Source organism: Mirounga leonina, unplaced genomic scaffold (assembly GCF_011800145.1).
Source record: "Mirounga leonina isolate KUSES-001 unplaced genomic scaffold, KU_Mleo_1.0 Mir_413, whole genome shotgun sequence".
NCBI classification, from domain to species: Eukaryota; Metazoa; Chordata; class Mammalia; order Carnivora; family Phocidae; genus Mirounga; species Mirounga leonina.
In genome coordinates, this window is record NW_023270734.1 from 379,747 (window position 1) to 395,257 (window position 15,511).

The window sequence follows — 15,511 nt, forward strand, 5'->3', positions numbered from 1 at the left end:
TTGATTGATTGCTTCATTTTAGTTTCTACTGCTATGTATTCAACTTAACTACTCCTTTCTTCTGTTGTGTCTAATCTTCTATCAAGCCCATCCAATATATTTTTCACCACAGATGTATTTTTCATGTCTAAAAGTTCAGTTTTTTTCTTAATACCTTCCATTTCTCTACTTAACATGCTCAATCTTTCCTTTAGATTCTTGTACTTATGGAATAAAGTTATAATAACTGCTTTAATGTCTTAGTCTACTAATTCTATCTTTGTATATTTTGATATCTGCATCATTTCTGGGTTTGTTTCTATTGATTGATTTCTTTCCCTCATTATTCATTGCATTTTCCTGCTGGTTTGCATGCCTGGTCCTTTTTCATTGGATGCCAGAAATTGTGATTTTTACCTTCTTAGGTGCAATTTTTTTTATCTCTATAAATATTTCCTTGAGCTTTATTCTGGGAAGCGGTTAATTCACTTGGAAATAGTTTGATGTTTTCAAAGTTTCTTTCAGGCTTTGTTAGGCAGGATGGGCAGCCTTTATTTCAGAGCTAATTTAGCCACACTACTTGAGGCAATGCTCTTTTGAATACTCTCCCTAATGCCCTGTAAAGTACAAGGCTTTTCATTCAAGGGTTATTCCCTCTGCTCCGATAGGGAGTTAAGTAGTTTCTCCATACTCAGGTGCTGATCAGTACTCAGCTGAAGACTCCTGGGGGCCTTCTGTAGGTCTTCGGAACTTTCTCCCTGTGCAATACTCCTCTCCCTGCTACTCTGCCTGAGAAGTCAAGATGCCAGAGCCTCCCCGGACACCCGCAGCCCACACAGATTCCCACTCTCTCTCTCTCTCTTTTTTAAAAGATTTTATTTATTTATTTTGACAGAGAGAGACACACAGCAAGAGAGGGAACACAAGCAGGGGGAGTGGGAGAGGGAGAAGCAGGCTCCCCGCTGAGCAGGGAGCCCGATGTGGGGCTCAATCCCAGAATCCTGGGATCATGACCTGAGCCGAAGGCAGACGCTTAACCGACTGAGCTACCCAGGCGCCCCCAGATTCCCACTCTCTTAATCGCACACCAGAAACTCTCTCCCAGGCAGTAAGCTAGGACAATCACAGGGCTCACCTCATTTATTTTCCCAATCTCAGGGATCACTGTCCTCTGTTGCCTGATATGCAGTGCCTGAGAACAGTTGTTTTCTATATTCTTCCTGTTTTTAAAGTTGTTTCAGATGCCAGGAAGGTAAATCCAGTTCCTTCTCAATCCATCGGGGTCAGAAGTGGAAATCCAATTCAGTCTTTTAGAACTATTAGCAGTTTTTCAGAACCCTGGGCTCTTTCGTGTCCAGCATCCCTCTTCTGTGCTCCACGGCATCATAAGCATCCCATACAGGTTGGTTCTCCTCACAAAACTCTAAGTCCTGTGTCCACAGATCATAACTTACTCACTTACTCAGCATAGCTGAAACATAGCAGGTGCTCAACATACGCCTGGAAAAATAAATAAAACATCGTATACAATTGCACCAAAACAGAGAACAATCTTCACTATTTATTTCAGAGAATTTATAAGCTATTACCTGAAAAATGGGCTATAATTTAAACATAGCTATATTCTGAAGTTCTGATGTTACATTTCTTTGAATCAAGCATGTCATTAGCAAACTTGTCAGCCATTAGACAGATGCTTCTCAACAAAAGCAGTTTGGTGAGAAGTGTGTCTATTTGTAGTCTTTCTTTGAGGAGGGCTGGGGATTGTTTGGCACATGTCTGTGCATTTGGTTTGGTTGCATATATTGAGCATGAAATCTTTTCAGTATGTCATAGATTTTGAAAAAGCGTTTGTGTATTCACAGCTCATGCTGAGCAGAGTGCAACCAGGGGCTGCCAAACATACAGTCTCGTGATCGGCTTCTCATGTAGTGAAAGCCTTCTCTGACTCCAAACTCCAAACAGAGTCACACCATAACACCACAATCTCTAGCTGTGCATTATAGCCTTTGTTAAGTTCCATGGCCTGCTCAGTGCAAATATATGTAAAATTTTACATTAGATTTGTCAAGAGTTGGATCTCTGAGATTCTGTGATAGACCCTTCCTGGGCCATACGTGTTCTCTTTTGCTAAAATGTGACATCTCTCCCCACTCCTCCCCAGATCTCTGGAGCATTCTGAGCCTAAACCTACGGGAGGCCTCAGTGCTTTCTTTTTTTGACCTGAAATGTTAACTTTATAAAAAAATTGACAAATAGGGCCAGTAGTATCTGTAAATGAAACAAATTGTGTATGAGCAAATAAATAATAAATATCACCTATAATCATGCCAATCAGGATGTACTATATATCACGTACTACACACATTGTATGCATATATATATTATATATATTATATATCTTATATTGTAACTACTACTTCATAAATGGTAATCTGCTTTCCATCCCCCCATATCTTTTCAAGTCAATGAATATCTTTTTTAATTCCCCAAAGCAGTAAACTTTAAAATAAAATCTTTTACAAACATTACTTCTTGGTACATTCTCTCTCCTGCTCTCTTTCTTTCTGGAGTAACTGCATTTTAATAAAAAAACTCTTAAGGGCAGGATGCCCAACATAAAGGTACTCCTCTCAAGTGCTGGAGTTTCAGGCATGATGGCAATAGATATTTTGAGTGTTTTTAAGTTCCTGGACTCATTTCATTCATGCATAAGCCTAACTCTGCCATATTATGAATAACAATAACAGTGTCACTAAATAAAAAAGCAGGACTAGAAGAGACCATTTTAAAAATTCCAAATGTAATGCCCCACTGTGTCCTAAGAGACAGCTGCTTTTAGTAACAGCAATGATATTTGTGAAACTTTACTACCTAAAGGAAAAAAGAAAAATCAGTGGCTTGACATTTCCAACATTTTCCGGCAACCTACTCAAGCCAACAACGAGCCGTTTAATTGATTTAATTCAATTTTGCATTTGTATCTTGAGGCAGTCTACAGCCAATTTTCTTCCCTCTTTTTGGGGAAAATATCAGTCTCTGAAATAGTGTAATTTGGGCAGATAAAAACTTCAGTGTTCAGATGTTGGGGAGGATATACTCTGTTCCATGATGGCAGGAATGATGTCCACCTCTAGTAACTACCATGGTACCTGGCAAGGAACAGGTGCTCAGTACATATTTATAAAATCTTTTCAAGTGTCCATGTGTTTGTAAACAATTATAATCGAATGACAAAGATTCAATATTTGCATTTGAAAACAAAGTATCATCTAAAAATTTCTTATCCCTGTATTTTAGAATGACATCGATATACATACATACTACACACACACCCATCAGGGTTTCTAATCTTGATACTATTAACATTCTTTGTTGTGGGGGGCTGTCTTGTGCACTTGTGTACTTGAACTTTAAGAAAAATGTCATCTGAAATCAAATAGGCACCAATATCTCAGTGATTCAGCTAGATTACATTTAAATTCCCTTCAAATTCAGATTATTTCCTAATTAATGACATTCTTGTTTTCTTCACTATGTAAAAGTTAATCTCAATGATCTGTGCATTGATTATTCTGGTTCTGCCAATGACTTGTTGTATGATCTTGGGCAAAGAGTTTATACACATAGGGCCTCAGTTCCTTCATCTGCAAAATAGAGATAATACTAATATCTACTCCTACATGTGTTGTCACACCTGAAAAACTAACCACAAGTACATAGAACAATGATTGACACTCAGAGAATGCCCAGTGAATGTTAACAATATTAACATCTACCAATTGTAACCAGTTTTTCATACCATACGACCCATTCTTCTTCCTTGCCACACATTATTCTTGGTGAATCTGTTTCGTTAACTTATACTAAGCAAAGTAAATTAATTTCAAGATTAGCTTACATAAAGTATAATTGGATATGTACAGTTGTCTCACTATTCTTTATACTTATATTCTTTTCTTTAATATAAATAAAAAACTAAGAATTCACGAGAAAAGGGGCACCTGGCTGGCTCAGTGGGTAGGGCATGTGACTCTTGATCTTGGGGTCATGAGTTCAAGTCCCATGTTGGGCATAGAGTTCACTTTAAAAATAAAAGAATTCCTAGGGCACCTGGGTGACTCAGGCGTTAAGCGTCTGCCTTCGGCTCAGGTCATGATCCCAGGATCCTGGGATCGAGCCCCACATTGGGCACCCTGCTCGGCGGGAAGCCTGCTTCTCCCTCTCCCACTCCCCCTGCTTGTGTTCCCTCTTCTGCTGTGTCTCTCTCTGTCAAATAAATAAATAAAATTTAAAAAATAAATAAATAAAAATAAGAGAATTCCTGAGGAAAGAACAATAGTGGCTTTCACAGATTCTCAATTTCCTTCTCCCCAAGTTAAAAAGCAATTTTTAGATTCACTTTTTCAGGTAATATTTTTTTTCTGTGTGAATCAAAACAATAACAATAAAAAGTATAATTGACCCATGAATAACATGGGTTTGAACTGCCAAAGTCCAATTATATGTGGATTTTAAAAATAAATATAGTACAGTACTGTAAATATATTTCCTCTTATGCTTTTCTTAACAACATTCTTTTCTCTAGACTACTTTATTGTAAGAATATTATATATAACACATACAACATATAAAATATGTGCTCATTGATTTTCTATGTTATCAATAAGGTTTCTGGTCAATGGTAGGCAACTAGTAGTTGCCTTTGACTGTGCAGAGGGTTGGCACCCCTAACCCCCACGTTGTTCAGGGGCCAACTAACTGTACTTACATAGCATTTATCCTCTGCCAGGTACTTCCCCCAGCATAAAATTCAATCCTCAACCCTATAAGAAAGGTATTTTACTATTCTCATTTTACAGATGAGGAAACTGTGGCAAGAAAGATTACATGACCTGCTCAAGAACATTCAGCTACGAAGTGGTAGAGCTCGGATAAGAGTCTAGGAATTCTGGGGCATGTGGGTGGCTCAGGTTGTTAAACGTCCACCTTTGATTTTTGGCTCGGGTCATGATCTTGGGGCTGTGGAATTGAGCCCCCACATCAGGCTCCCTGCTCTGTGGGGTGTCTTCTTAAGATTCTCTCTCTCCTTGTCTCTCTGCCCTCCTCCCGCTCATGTTTGTTCTCTCTCTCAAATAAATAAATAAATAAATAAATAAAAAAGACTCTAGAAAGTCTGAGTCTGTGCTCACAAGTAGGACTGTAAAACAACAGCAGCAACAAATATAGACATAAAATAAAAGCTCTGTTCCTTTGGATTTTTCTTTATGTATCTTCTCAAAATAATGATTTCTCATTGTCATTGTGAAGCTGAATGACAATATCCCAATTCAATCACTTATCTGCAATTAAAATTTAAGTAAATTAAGTAAGTTAAGTAAAATTTCAGTTGCAGCAAAGTGAGCAAAATTAGCTCTTAGTCCAAAAAAAGCACATTGTATTATACTTAAAAATAAAGCTCTAGAGGGTGGGACATCGGTAAGATGGCAAAATAGGAAGCCCCAGCCCTTTGTCCCCCACAGAGACAGCAACTTAACAATATACAGAGCAAATTGCTTCTGTCAGACCTCCAGAAAACTAAGAGGCTGCAGCACCTAGGCTAATACAAAGCCAAGAGAGCCACACTGAAGTGCATAGGAAAGTTTGTTGCATTTTGCCTGCCCTAGCTTCTTCCTCACCCACCCCACCCATCCCACAGCATGGTGCAATCGGGAGAAAATTCCCAATGCCTACTCCTTCCTTCAGGAAGGAAAGAGAAGATTGGGACATATGTCTAAAGATTTTATAGGGCTTGTTGAGGGAATATTCTGTTTCACTTGACTAAGTGCTGATGCGAACTAGTGGCATAGCTGCTTCCCAGATTGGAAGCCACTGAGAAGAAAGGCGAGCATCAGGTTGTCGCAGCATTATGGAGACTGCAATACCTCAGGAAAATACCAGCAAGAGAAAGAGATTACAGGCTCATGAAAAGAAATAGGAACAAAATTTCTTTTTTTTTTTTTTTTTAAGATTTTATTTGAGAGAGAAAAAAAGAGAGAGAGAGAACGAGCACAAGCAGGGGGAGGAGCAGAGGGAGAGGGAGAAACAGGCCTCCCGCGGAGCAGGGAGCCCGATGCAGGGCTCTATCCCAGGACCCTGAGATCATGACCTGAGCCAAAGATGGACGCCCAACCGAGCCCCCCGGGCACCCCGGAACTAGACTTCTTAACTGGGCAATCACATGCACAAACTCAAAGAAGACATATCTCCAGAGAAATTTTGAGAGGTCCCAGAATCTCCAGCTGGGCTGATTGGTCATGGTCTTCCCTTACACAAAGGCAGTCTATAAAGACTGGGAGAGGTGACTGTTTTTCAAATGCCAAAATCTCAACAAAAGATCACAAGGTATACAAAGAAATAGGGAAACATGATCCAATCCAAAGACCAAAATAAATCTCCAGAAATTGATCCTAAATAACCAGAGATTAATGCTATACCTGACAAAGAATTCAAAATAACTATCTTAAAGATGCTTAGTAAGGTAAACGAGAACACAGACAACCAACAAAATCAGGAAAATGATGCATAAACAAAATGAGAATATCGATAAAAAGATAGAAACTATAAGAAAGAACCCAAATAGAAATTCTTAAACTGAAAAATACAATAACTGAATTGAAAAATTCACTAGAGAGGTTTAACAGCAGACTTCATAAAAGCAGAAGGAAGAATCTGTGAACTTGAAGATACTGAAATTATTGAGTGAAAAGAGCAAAAAGAAAAAAAATGAAGAAAATTAAAGATAGCCTAGGAGTGGCACCAATAAGCAGACTAATATATACATTATTGGAGACCTAGAAGGAAAAGAGAGAGAAAGGGTCAGAAAGTTTTTCTCAAGAAAAAATAACCAGAAATTTCTCTAGTTGAGGAAAAAAATGAACATGCAAATTAAAGAAGTTCAAACAATTTTGACTAAGAAAAACCCAAGGATACTTATACTGAGGAACATTATAATAAAACTGCCCAAAGTCCACAGTAGGAGGATCCTAGGCTCACCTCATCCCTCGAACACAACTAGATAACTATCAGATCATTTGGAATACTCAAGAAATCAACATGAGGACTGACAGAACAAACTGTACAACTAGAAGAAGAAAGGGGGTCCACATCAAGGAAGGTAGGAAGTGCAGAGATGTGATTTAGGGAAGAGACAGACTGCAGATGTTGTGGAGGGATGGGAGCTGTGGTTGAGGAGAAAGCAAGAGAGTGGAGTGCACAGGGATATGCACAAGGAGAATACTTCCCTAAAGTTATTGACTGGGAAAACAAGAAGGGATGATGATTTTCGTGAGTTTTTGCAGCTCGCAGGGCTCAAAAACTAGAGTTTAAAGGTTGGCGGTCTTGGCTGGACTAGAGCCCCGAGGGCACTGCCCTACTCCTGGAGAGAAGGCAGGCAGGTAACCCAGGGGACAGACTGCATGATCTGAGGAACGCCTGGGGCACATGAGTGGGAGATTGTTCTCTCTCCTTGGAGCACATCTGTGAGAAGTGGTATTCACAGAGAAGCCTCTCTGGGGACAAAACAGCTGGTGGGTGCCATTTTCCTCCCCTGCCTCTCAGCATAAACATGGAACCACCTTCAGTAAACAGCACAGCACTGACACAGGCTGCCTAACCTGCTTACACTGGGTCCCACTCCCTTGTGCTCTACTGGTACTGCTGGTCAAGTGTACCTCAGTCCCAGCACAGCGGGCCCTTTCCCCAGACGACCAGCAGAAATCCCCTGACCAGGGCACCTGGGTGGCTCAATTGGTTAAGCGACTGCCTTTGGCTCAGGTTATGATCCTGGAGTCCCTGGATCGAGTCCCACATCGAGCTCCCTGCTCGGCAGGGAGTCTGCTTCTCCCTCTGACCTTCCCCCTTCTCATGTGCTCTCTCTCATTCTCTCTCTCTCAAATAAATAAATAAAATCTTTAAAAAAAATCATTAAAAAAAAAAAAAAAAAGAAATCCCCTGACCACACCACGTCTCCCAACCCGAAAGTCTGGCAAGGATTTGGTTCTAGTGGAAGTAGCATCAGGTCTCATTTAACAAGCACACCAGAGGAAACCTAGTTAAAACTCACCACATTCTGGCTAAGGACCAAACACTGCTCACTGCAGACAAGGAGAGCCTCTGCAGATGACTGACCTGAAGGATAGAGCAGTCAAAACACAACAGCAGAGTGCACACAGCACACACCAGAGACACTCCTGGAAGTGCCAGGCCCTGGACACTATATGACCTCTTCTTCATAAAGTCATTACTTTCAGGAGCAGGAAACATAATGGGCTTTTGTAACAGAGATGAAGACAGAGACTTTAGACAAAATGCCAAGACAAAGTAATTCTTCCCAAATGAAAGAACAAGAGAAAGTCATGTCCAGAGATCTAATCAAAACAGATATAAGTAATATGCCTGATGGAGAATTTAAAGCAACAATCATAAGGATACTCGCTGGGCCTGAGAAAAGAATGGAAGACTTCAGGGAGGTCCTTACTGCAGAGATAAAAGAGATAAAAACAATTAGTCATAAATGAAAAATACAATAACTGAGATTCAAAAAAGACTGGACGCAATGAGCACCAGGATGGAAGAAGCAGAGGAATGAATTAGTGGTATAGAAGATAGAATAATGGAAAATAATGAAACTCAACCAAAGAAAGAATTATGGAACACAAAAATAGACTTAGGGAACTCAGTGACTCCATCAAACACAAAAACATTCATATGATAGGAGTCCCAGAAGAAAAAGAGAAAAAAGGGGGCAGAAAATTTATTTGAGGAAATCATAGCTGAAAACTTCCCTAATCTGGGGAAGGAAAAAGACATACAGATCCAGCAGGCACAGAGAACTCCCATCAAAATCAACAAAAGCAGGCCAAGATATATTGTAATTAAATTTGCAAAATATAGTAATAAAGAAAAATCCTAAAAGAAGCAGGACAAGAGAAGTCCCTAACTTACAAGGGAAGACCCCTAAGGCTATTTGTAGATCTCTCCACAGAAACTTGGCAAGCCAGAAGAGAGTGGCATGATACATTCAAAGTGCTGAATGGGAAAAATCTGCAGCCCAGAATTCTCTATCCAGCAAGGCTATCATTCAGAATAGAAGAAGAGATAAAGAGTTTCTCAGACAAAAACTAAAGGAGTTCATGACCACTAAACCAGACCTACAAGAAATATTAAAGGTGACTCTTTCAGTGGAAAAGAAAGACCAAAAGTTGACAAAGACGAGAAAGGAACAGAGAAAATATCCAGGAACAACAACAAAACAGGTAATAAAATGGCACTAAATACACATATATCAATAATTACTCTGAATGTAAATGGACTAAACACTCGAATCAAAAGTTATAGGGTGTCAGAATGGATAAAAAATAAGACCCATCTATATGCTTGCAAGACACTCAATTTAGACCCAGTTTGAAAGTGAGAGGATGGAGAAATATTTATCATGCAAATGGAAGTCAAAAGAAGGCCAGAGTAGCAATACTTATATCAGACAAACTAGATTTTAAGCCAAAGACTGTAACAAGAGACAAGAAAGGCACTGTATATAACAAATGGGACTATCCAACAAGAAGATCTAACAATCGTAAATATTATGCCCCCAATTAGGGAGCACCCAAATATATAAAACAATTAATAAAAAACATAAAGGAACTAATTGATAATAATACCATAATAGTAGGGGACTTTAACACCCCACTTACATTAATGGACAAATCATTTAAGCAGAAAATCAACAAGGAAATAATGCATGACATTGCATGACACACTGGACCAGATGGACTTCACAGATACATTCAGAACATTCCATCCTAAAGCAGCAGAACACACATTCTTTTCAAGTGCACATGGGGCATTCTCCAGAACAGATTACATACTAGGTCACAAATCAGGCCTCAACAAGGACAAAAAGACTGAGATCATACCATGCGTATTTTCTGACAACAATGCAATGGAACTTGAAGTCAACCACAAGAAAAAAGTTGGAAAGACCACAAATACATGGAGATTAAACAATCTGCTACTAAACAATGAATGGGTCAACCCGGAAATCAAAGAAGAAATTTAAAAAAATACATGGAAACAAATGAAAATGAAATCACAATGGTACAAAACCTTTGGGATGCAACAAAAGTGGTCCTAAGAGGGAAGTTTATAGCTGTACAGGTCTACCTCAAGAAGCAAGAGAAATCTCAAATAAACAACCTAACCTTACACCTAAATGAGTTAGAAAAAGAACAACAAACAAAGCCTAAAGCCAGCAGAAGAAGGGAAATAATAAAGATTAGAGCAGAAATAAATGTTATAGAAACAACAACAACAACAACAAAATCCCAGTAGAACAGATCAATGAAATCAGGAGCTGGTTCTTTGAAAAAAATAATAAAATTGATAAGCCCATAGCCAGACTTATCAAAAAGAAAAGAGAAAGGACCCAAATAAATAAAACCACAAATGAGAGAGGAGAAATAACAGCCAACACCACAGAAATACAAATGATTGTAAGAGAATATTAAGAAAAATTATATACCAATAAATTGGACAACCTGGAAGAAATGGATAAATTCCTAGAAACATATGAACTACCAAAACTGAAACAGGAAGAAATAGAAAACTTGAACAGATTGATAATCAGCAAAGAAATTGAATTAGTAATCAAAAATCTCCCAACAAACAAAAGTCCAAGGCCAGATGGCTTCACAGGGGAATTCTGCCAAATATTTAAAGAAGAGTTAATACCTATTCTTCTCAAACTATTCCAGAAAATAGAAGAGGAAGGAAAACGCCCAAATTCATTCTATGAGCCTGCATTACCTTGATACCAAAACCAGATAAAGACTCCACTAAAAAAGAGAACTACAGGCCATTATCCCCGATGAAAAGAGATGCAAAAATTCTCAATAAAATACTAGAAAATTGAATCCAATAGTACATTAAAAGAATCATTCACCACAATCAAATGGGATTTATTCCTGGGCTGCAAGGGTGGTTCAGTATTCCCAAAACAATCCACCTATAACACCACATTAATAAAAGAAAGGATAAGAAACACATGATCCTTTCAATAAATGCAGAAAAAGCATTTGACAAAGTACAACATCAATCCATGATAAAAACCTTCAACCAAGTAGGGTTAGAGGGAACATACCTCAACATAATAAAGGTCATATATGAAAAACCCACATCTAACATCATCCTTAATGGGGAAAAACTGAGAGCTTTTCCTCTACAGTCAGGAACCAAGACAAGGATGTACATTCTCACTTTAATTCTACATAGTACTGTAAGTCCTAGCCACAGCAATCAGACAACACAAAGAAATAAAAGGCATCCAGGGCGCCTGGGTGGCTCAGTTGGTTAAGCAACTGCCTTCGGCTCAGGTCATGATCCTGGAGTCCCCGGATCGAGTCCCGCATTGGGCTCCCTGCTCGGCAGGGAGTCTGCTTCTCCCTCTGACCCTCCTCCCTCTCATGCTGTCTCTCATTCTCGCTCTCAGATAAATAAAAAAGTCTTTAAAAAAAAAAAAAGAAATAAAAGGCATCCAAACTGGCAAGGAAGAAGTCAAACTTTCACTTTCGTGGATGACATGATACTCTATGTAGAAAACCCAAAAGACTCCACCAAAAAATTACTAGAACTGATACATGAATTCAGTAAAGTCACAGGATACAAAATCAATGTACGGAAGTCTGTTGCAGTCCCATACACCAAAAATGAAGGAGCAGAGAGAGAAAACAAGGAATCAATCCCATTTATGATTACACCAAAAACCGTAAGATAAGGAATAAACCCAACCAAAGAGATGAAAGATCTGTACTCCAAAAACTATAAAACCCTGATGAAAGAAATTGAAGATGACACAAAGAAATGGAAAAACATTCCATGCTCATGGATTGGAAGAACAAATATTGTTAACATGTCTATACCACCCAAAGCAGTCTACACATTTAATGCCAACAGTATTTTTCACAGAGCTGCAACAAAAAATCCTAAAATTTATATTTAACCACAAAAGACCCCAAATATCCAAAGCAATCTTGAAAAAGAAAAGCAAAGCTGGAGGAATCACAATGCTGGACTTCAAGTTATATTATAAAGCTGTAGTGATCCTGAGAGTATGGTACTGGCACAAAAACAGACACATAGATCAATAGAACAGAATAGAAAATCCAGAAATGTAACTACAACTATATGGTCAACTAATTGACAAAGTAGGAAAGAATATCCCATGGGAAAAAGACAGTCTTTTCAATAAGTGGTATGGATAAAACTGGACAACAACATACAAAAGAATGAAACTGGACCACTTTCTTACAACATACACAAAAATGAAATAAAATGAAAATGGATGAAACACCTAAATGTGAGACTTGAAACCATTAAAATCCTAGAGGAGAAAACATCAGTAACCTCTTTGACATTGACCATACCAACTTCTTATTAGATATGTCTCCTAAGGCAAGGGAAACAAAAGCGAAAAAAAAAAAAAAAAAGCAACTTTGGAACTTCATCAAAATAAAAAGCTTCTCTACAGAAAGGCAACAATCAACAAAACTAAAAGGCAACCTACAGAATGGGGGAAGATATCTGCAAATGACATATTTGATAAAGGGTTAGTATCCAAAATATATAAAGAACTTATAAAGCTCAACACCCAAAAATCAAATAATGCAATTAAAAAATGGGCAGAAGACATGAATAGACATTTTTCCAAAGAAGACATACAGATGGCCAACGGACACATGAAAAGATGCTCAACATCACTCATCATCAGGGAAACACAAATCAAAACTATAATGAGATATCACTCACATCTGTCAGAATGGCTGAAATTAACAACTCAGGAAACAACAGATGTTGGCCAGGATGCAGAGAAAGGGGAACCCTCTTATATTGTTGGTGGGAATGCAAATTGGTGCAGCCACTCTGGAAAACAGTACGGAGTTTCCTCAAAAAGTTAAAAATAGAACTACTCTACAACCCAGCAATTGCACTACTGGCTATTTACCTAAAGGATAAAAAAAATACTGCCTTAAAGGGATACATGCACCCCAATGTTTATAGCAGCATAATAAATGATAGCCAAATTATGGAAAGAGCCCAAATGTCTATCAACTGATGAATTTTTTTTCTTTCACTATGAAAATGCTTTAATGGTGGCGTCTGTATAGCATGTGGCGTCTGTATAGCATGTGACGTCAAGACAGGAAGGAGAGCAAGTGCACACAGGTTGTGAGTGAATAAAGAGTTCACACAGCTTCCACGTGCTTTACCAGGTAACAGCTCTAGGCCACCCTCCTCAGCCTCCTCCTCAAACTCGCCCTCCTCCTTGGCTGTGGTGTCCTGGTACGGCTGGTACTTGGACACCAGGTCGTTCATGTTGCTCTCGGCCTTGGTGGACTCTATCTTGTCCATGCTGTGGCCCGTGTACCAGTGCAGGAAGTCCTTGTGCCTGAACATGGCGGTGAACTGCTCTGAGATGCACTTGAACAGCTTCTGGATGCCCGTGCTGTTGCCAATGAAGGTGGCAGACATTTTTAGTCCCTGGGATAGGATGTCACATAAAAAAGAAGCCATAAAAAAGAATGAAATCTTACCATTTGCGACAACGTGGATGGAGCTAGAAAGTATTATGCTAAGCGACGTAAGTCAGTCAGAGAAACACAAATACCTCTCATATGTGGAATTTAAGAAACAAAACAAAGGAACATAGAGGGGGAAAAAAGAAAGGAAAACCAAAAAACAGACTATTAATACTAGAGGACAATGACGGTTACCAGAGGGTAGGGAGGCAGGGGGATGGGTTAAATAGGTGATGGGGATAAAGGAGTGCACTTGTGATGAGCACTGGGTGCTGCATGGAAGTGCTGAATCACTATATTATATAACTGAAACTAATATTACACTGTGTGTTAACTAACTGGAATTTAATAAAGACTTGGAAGAAAAAAAAAAGTAAGGATCACTGATTGTCTTCTGTTAGATTCCTCTACAGTGTTAGCAGTATTATATGTTATGCTTTTTATTTTTTTAATAAATATTATTAAAACAGTCAAAAGTCACAAGAGAGAATCCTGAAATTAGCAAGAGAAAAATGATTTGTCACATGTAAGGGAGCTTCTTTAAGATTAACAATGGAGTGGGGGGGGCGCCTGGGTGGCTCAGTCGGTTAGGTGTCTGACTCTTGATTTCAGCTCAGGTCATGATGTCAAGGTTGTGAGATTGAGCCCTGTGTTGGGCTGTGCACTCAGCGGGGAGTCTGATTGAGATTCTCTTTCTCTCACCCTCCCTCTGCCTCTCCCTCCCCCCCTCCCCGCTTTCTTTCTCTCTCTTTCTCAAATAAATAAATAAATCTTAAAAAAAAAAGATTGTTGAAGTGGATCAAAAAGCAAGACCCAACTATATGTTGTCTGCAAGAAACCCACTTTATTTATTTATTTATTTAAAGATTTTATTTATTTATTTGAGAGAGAGAGAAAGCACGAGCAGGGAGAGGGGCAGAGGGAGAAGCAGGCTCCCCGCTGAGCAGGGATCCCGATGTGGGACTCGATCCCAGGACCCTGGGATCATTACCTGAGCCGAAGGCAGATGCTTAACTGACTGAGCCACCCAGGCGCCCTGAGAAACCCACTTTAAATATAAAGACACATATAGATTAAAAGGAAAGGGATGACCATATGATTTCAGTCATATCTGGAATTTTTTTTTAAAGATTTTATTTATTTATTTGACAGAGAGAGACACAGCGAGGGAGGGAACACAAGCAGGGGGAGTGGGAGAGGGAGAAGCAGGCTTCCCGCCGAGCAGGGAGCCCAATGCAGGGCTCGATCCCAGGACCTCAGGACCTTGACCTGAGCTGAAGGCAGACACTCAATGACTGAGCTACCCAGGCACCCCATATGTGGAATTTAAGAAACAACACAGATAGGGAAAAGAGAAAGAGAGAGAGGCAAACCGTAAAACAGATTCTTAACTACAGAGAACAAACTGAGCGTTCCTGGAGGGGAGGGGGGCGGGTGGATGGACTAAATGCGTGATGGTTATTAAAGAGGGCACTTGTTGTGATGAGCACTGGGTATTATATGTAAGTGATGAATCACTAAATTCTATTCCTGAAACTAATATTACACTATATGTTAACTAACTAAATTTAAATAAAAACTTGAAACAAAAAAAAAAAAGGAGGAAAGGTAAGGAGAAAAATATGCTATCCTAACACTAATCAAAAGATAGCAGGAGTAACAATATTGATTTCAGACAGAGTAGACTTCAGAGCAAGCTAAGTTATCAGGCATAAAGAAGACCATTACATAATGATAAAGAGATCCATACTTAAACAAGACATACATAAATATCCTTAACACGTACATGCCTACCAATAAAGTATCAAAATAAGTGAGACAAAAACGGATAGAAGCACAAAGAGAAACAGATAAATCCACTATTATTGTTGGAGATTCTAGGACCCCTCCATCAGAAGTGAACAGATTTATTTCTCACA

The 15,511-nt window shown here is 39.0% G+C and overlaps 1 protein-coding gene across 1 annotated transcript; it reads right to left on the bottom strand.

Moving 5' to 3' along the window:
* Nucleotides 1-1,026: 1,026 nt before the first annotated feature.
* LOC117998427 (tubulin beta chain-like) lies at nucleotides 1,027-13,607 on the bottom strand. The gene is made up of 2 exons (XM_034987177.1): nucleotides 13,284-13,607; nucleotides 1,027-1,479 (listed from the first exon to the last, which is right to left on the bottom strand). The coding sequence occupies exons 1-2, from the start codon at nucleotides 13,585-13,587 to the stop codon at nucleotides 1,469-1,471; spliced, it is 315 nt and encodes a 104-aa protein (XP_034843068.1). The 5' UTR covers nucleotides 13,588-13,607; the 3' UTR covers nucleotides 1,027-1,468.
* Nucleotides 13,608-15,511: the final 1,904 nt, after the last annotated feature.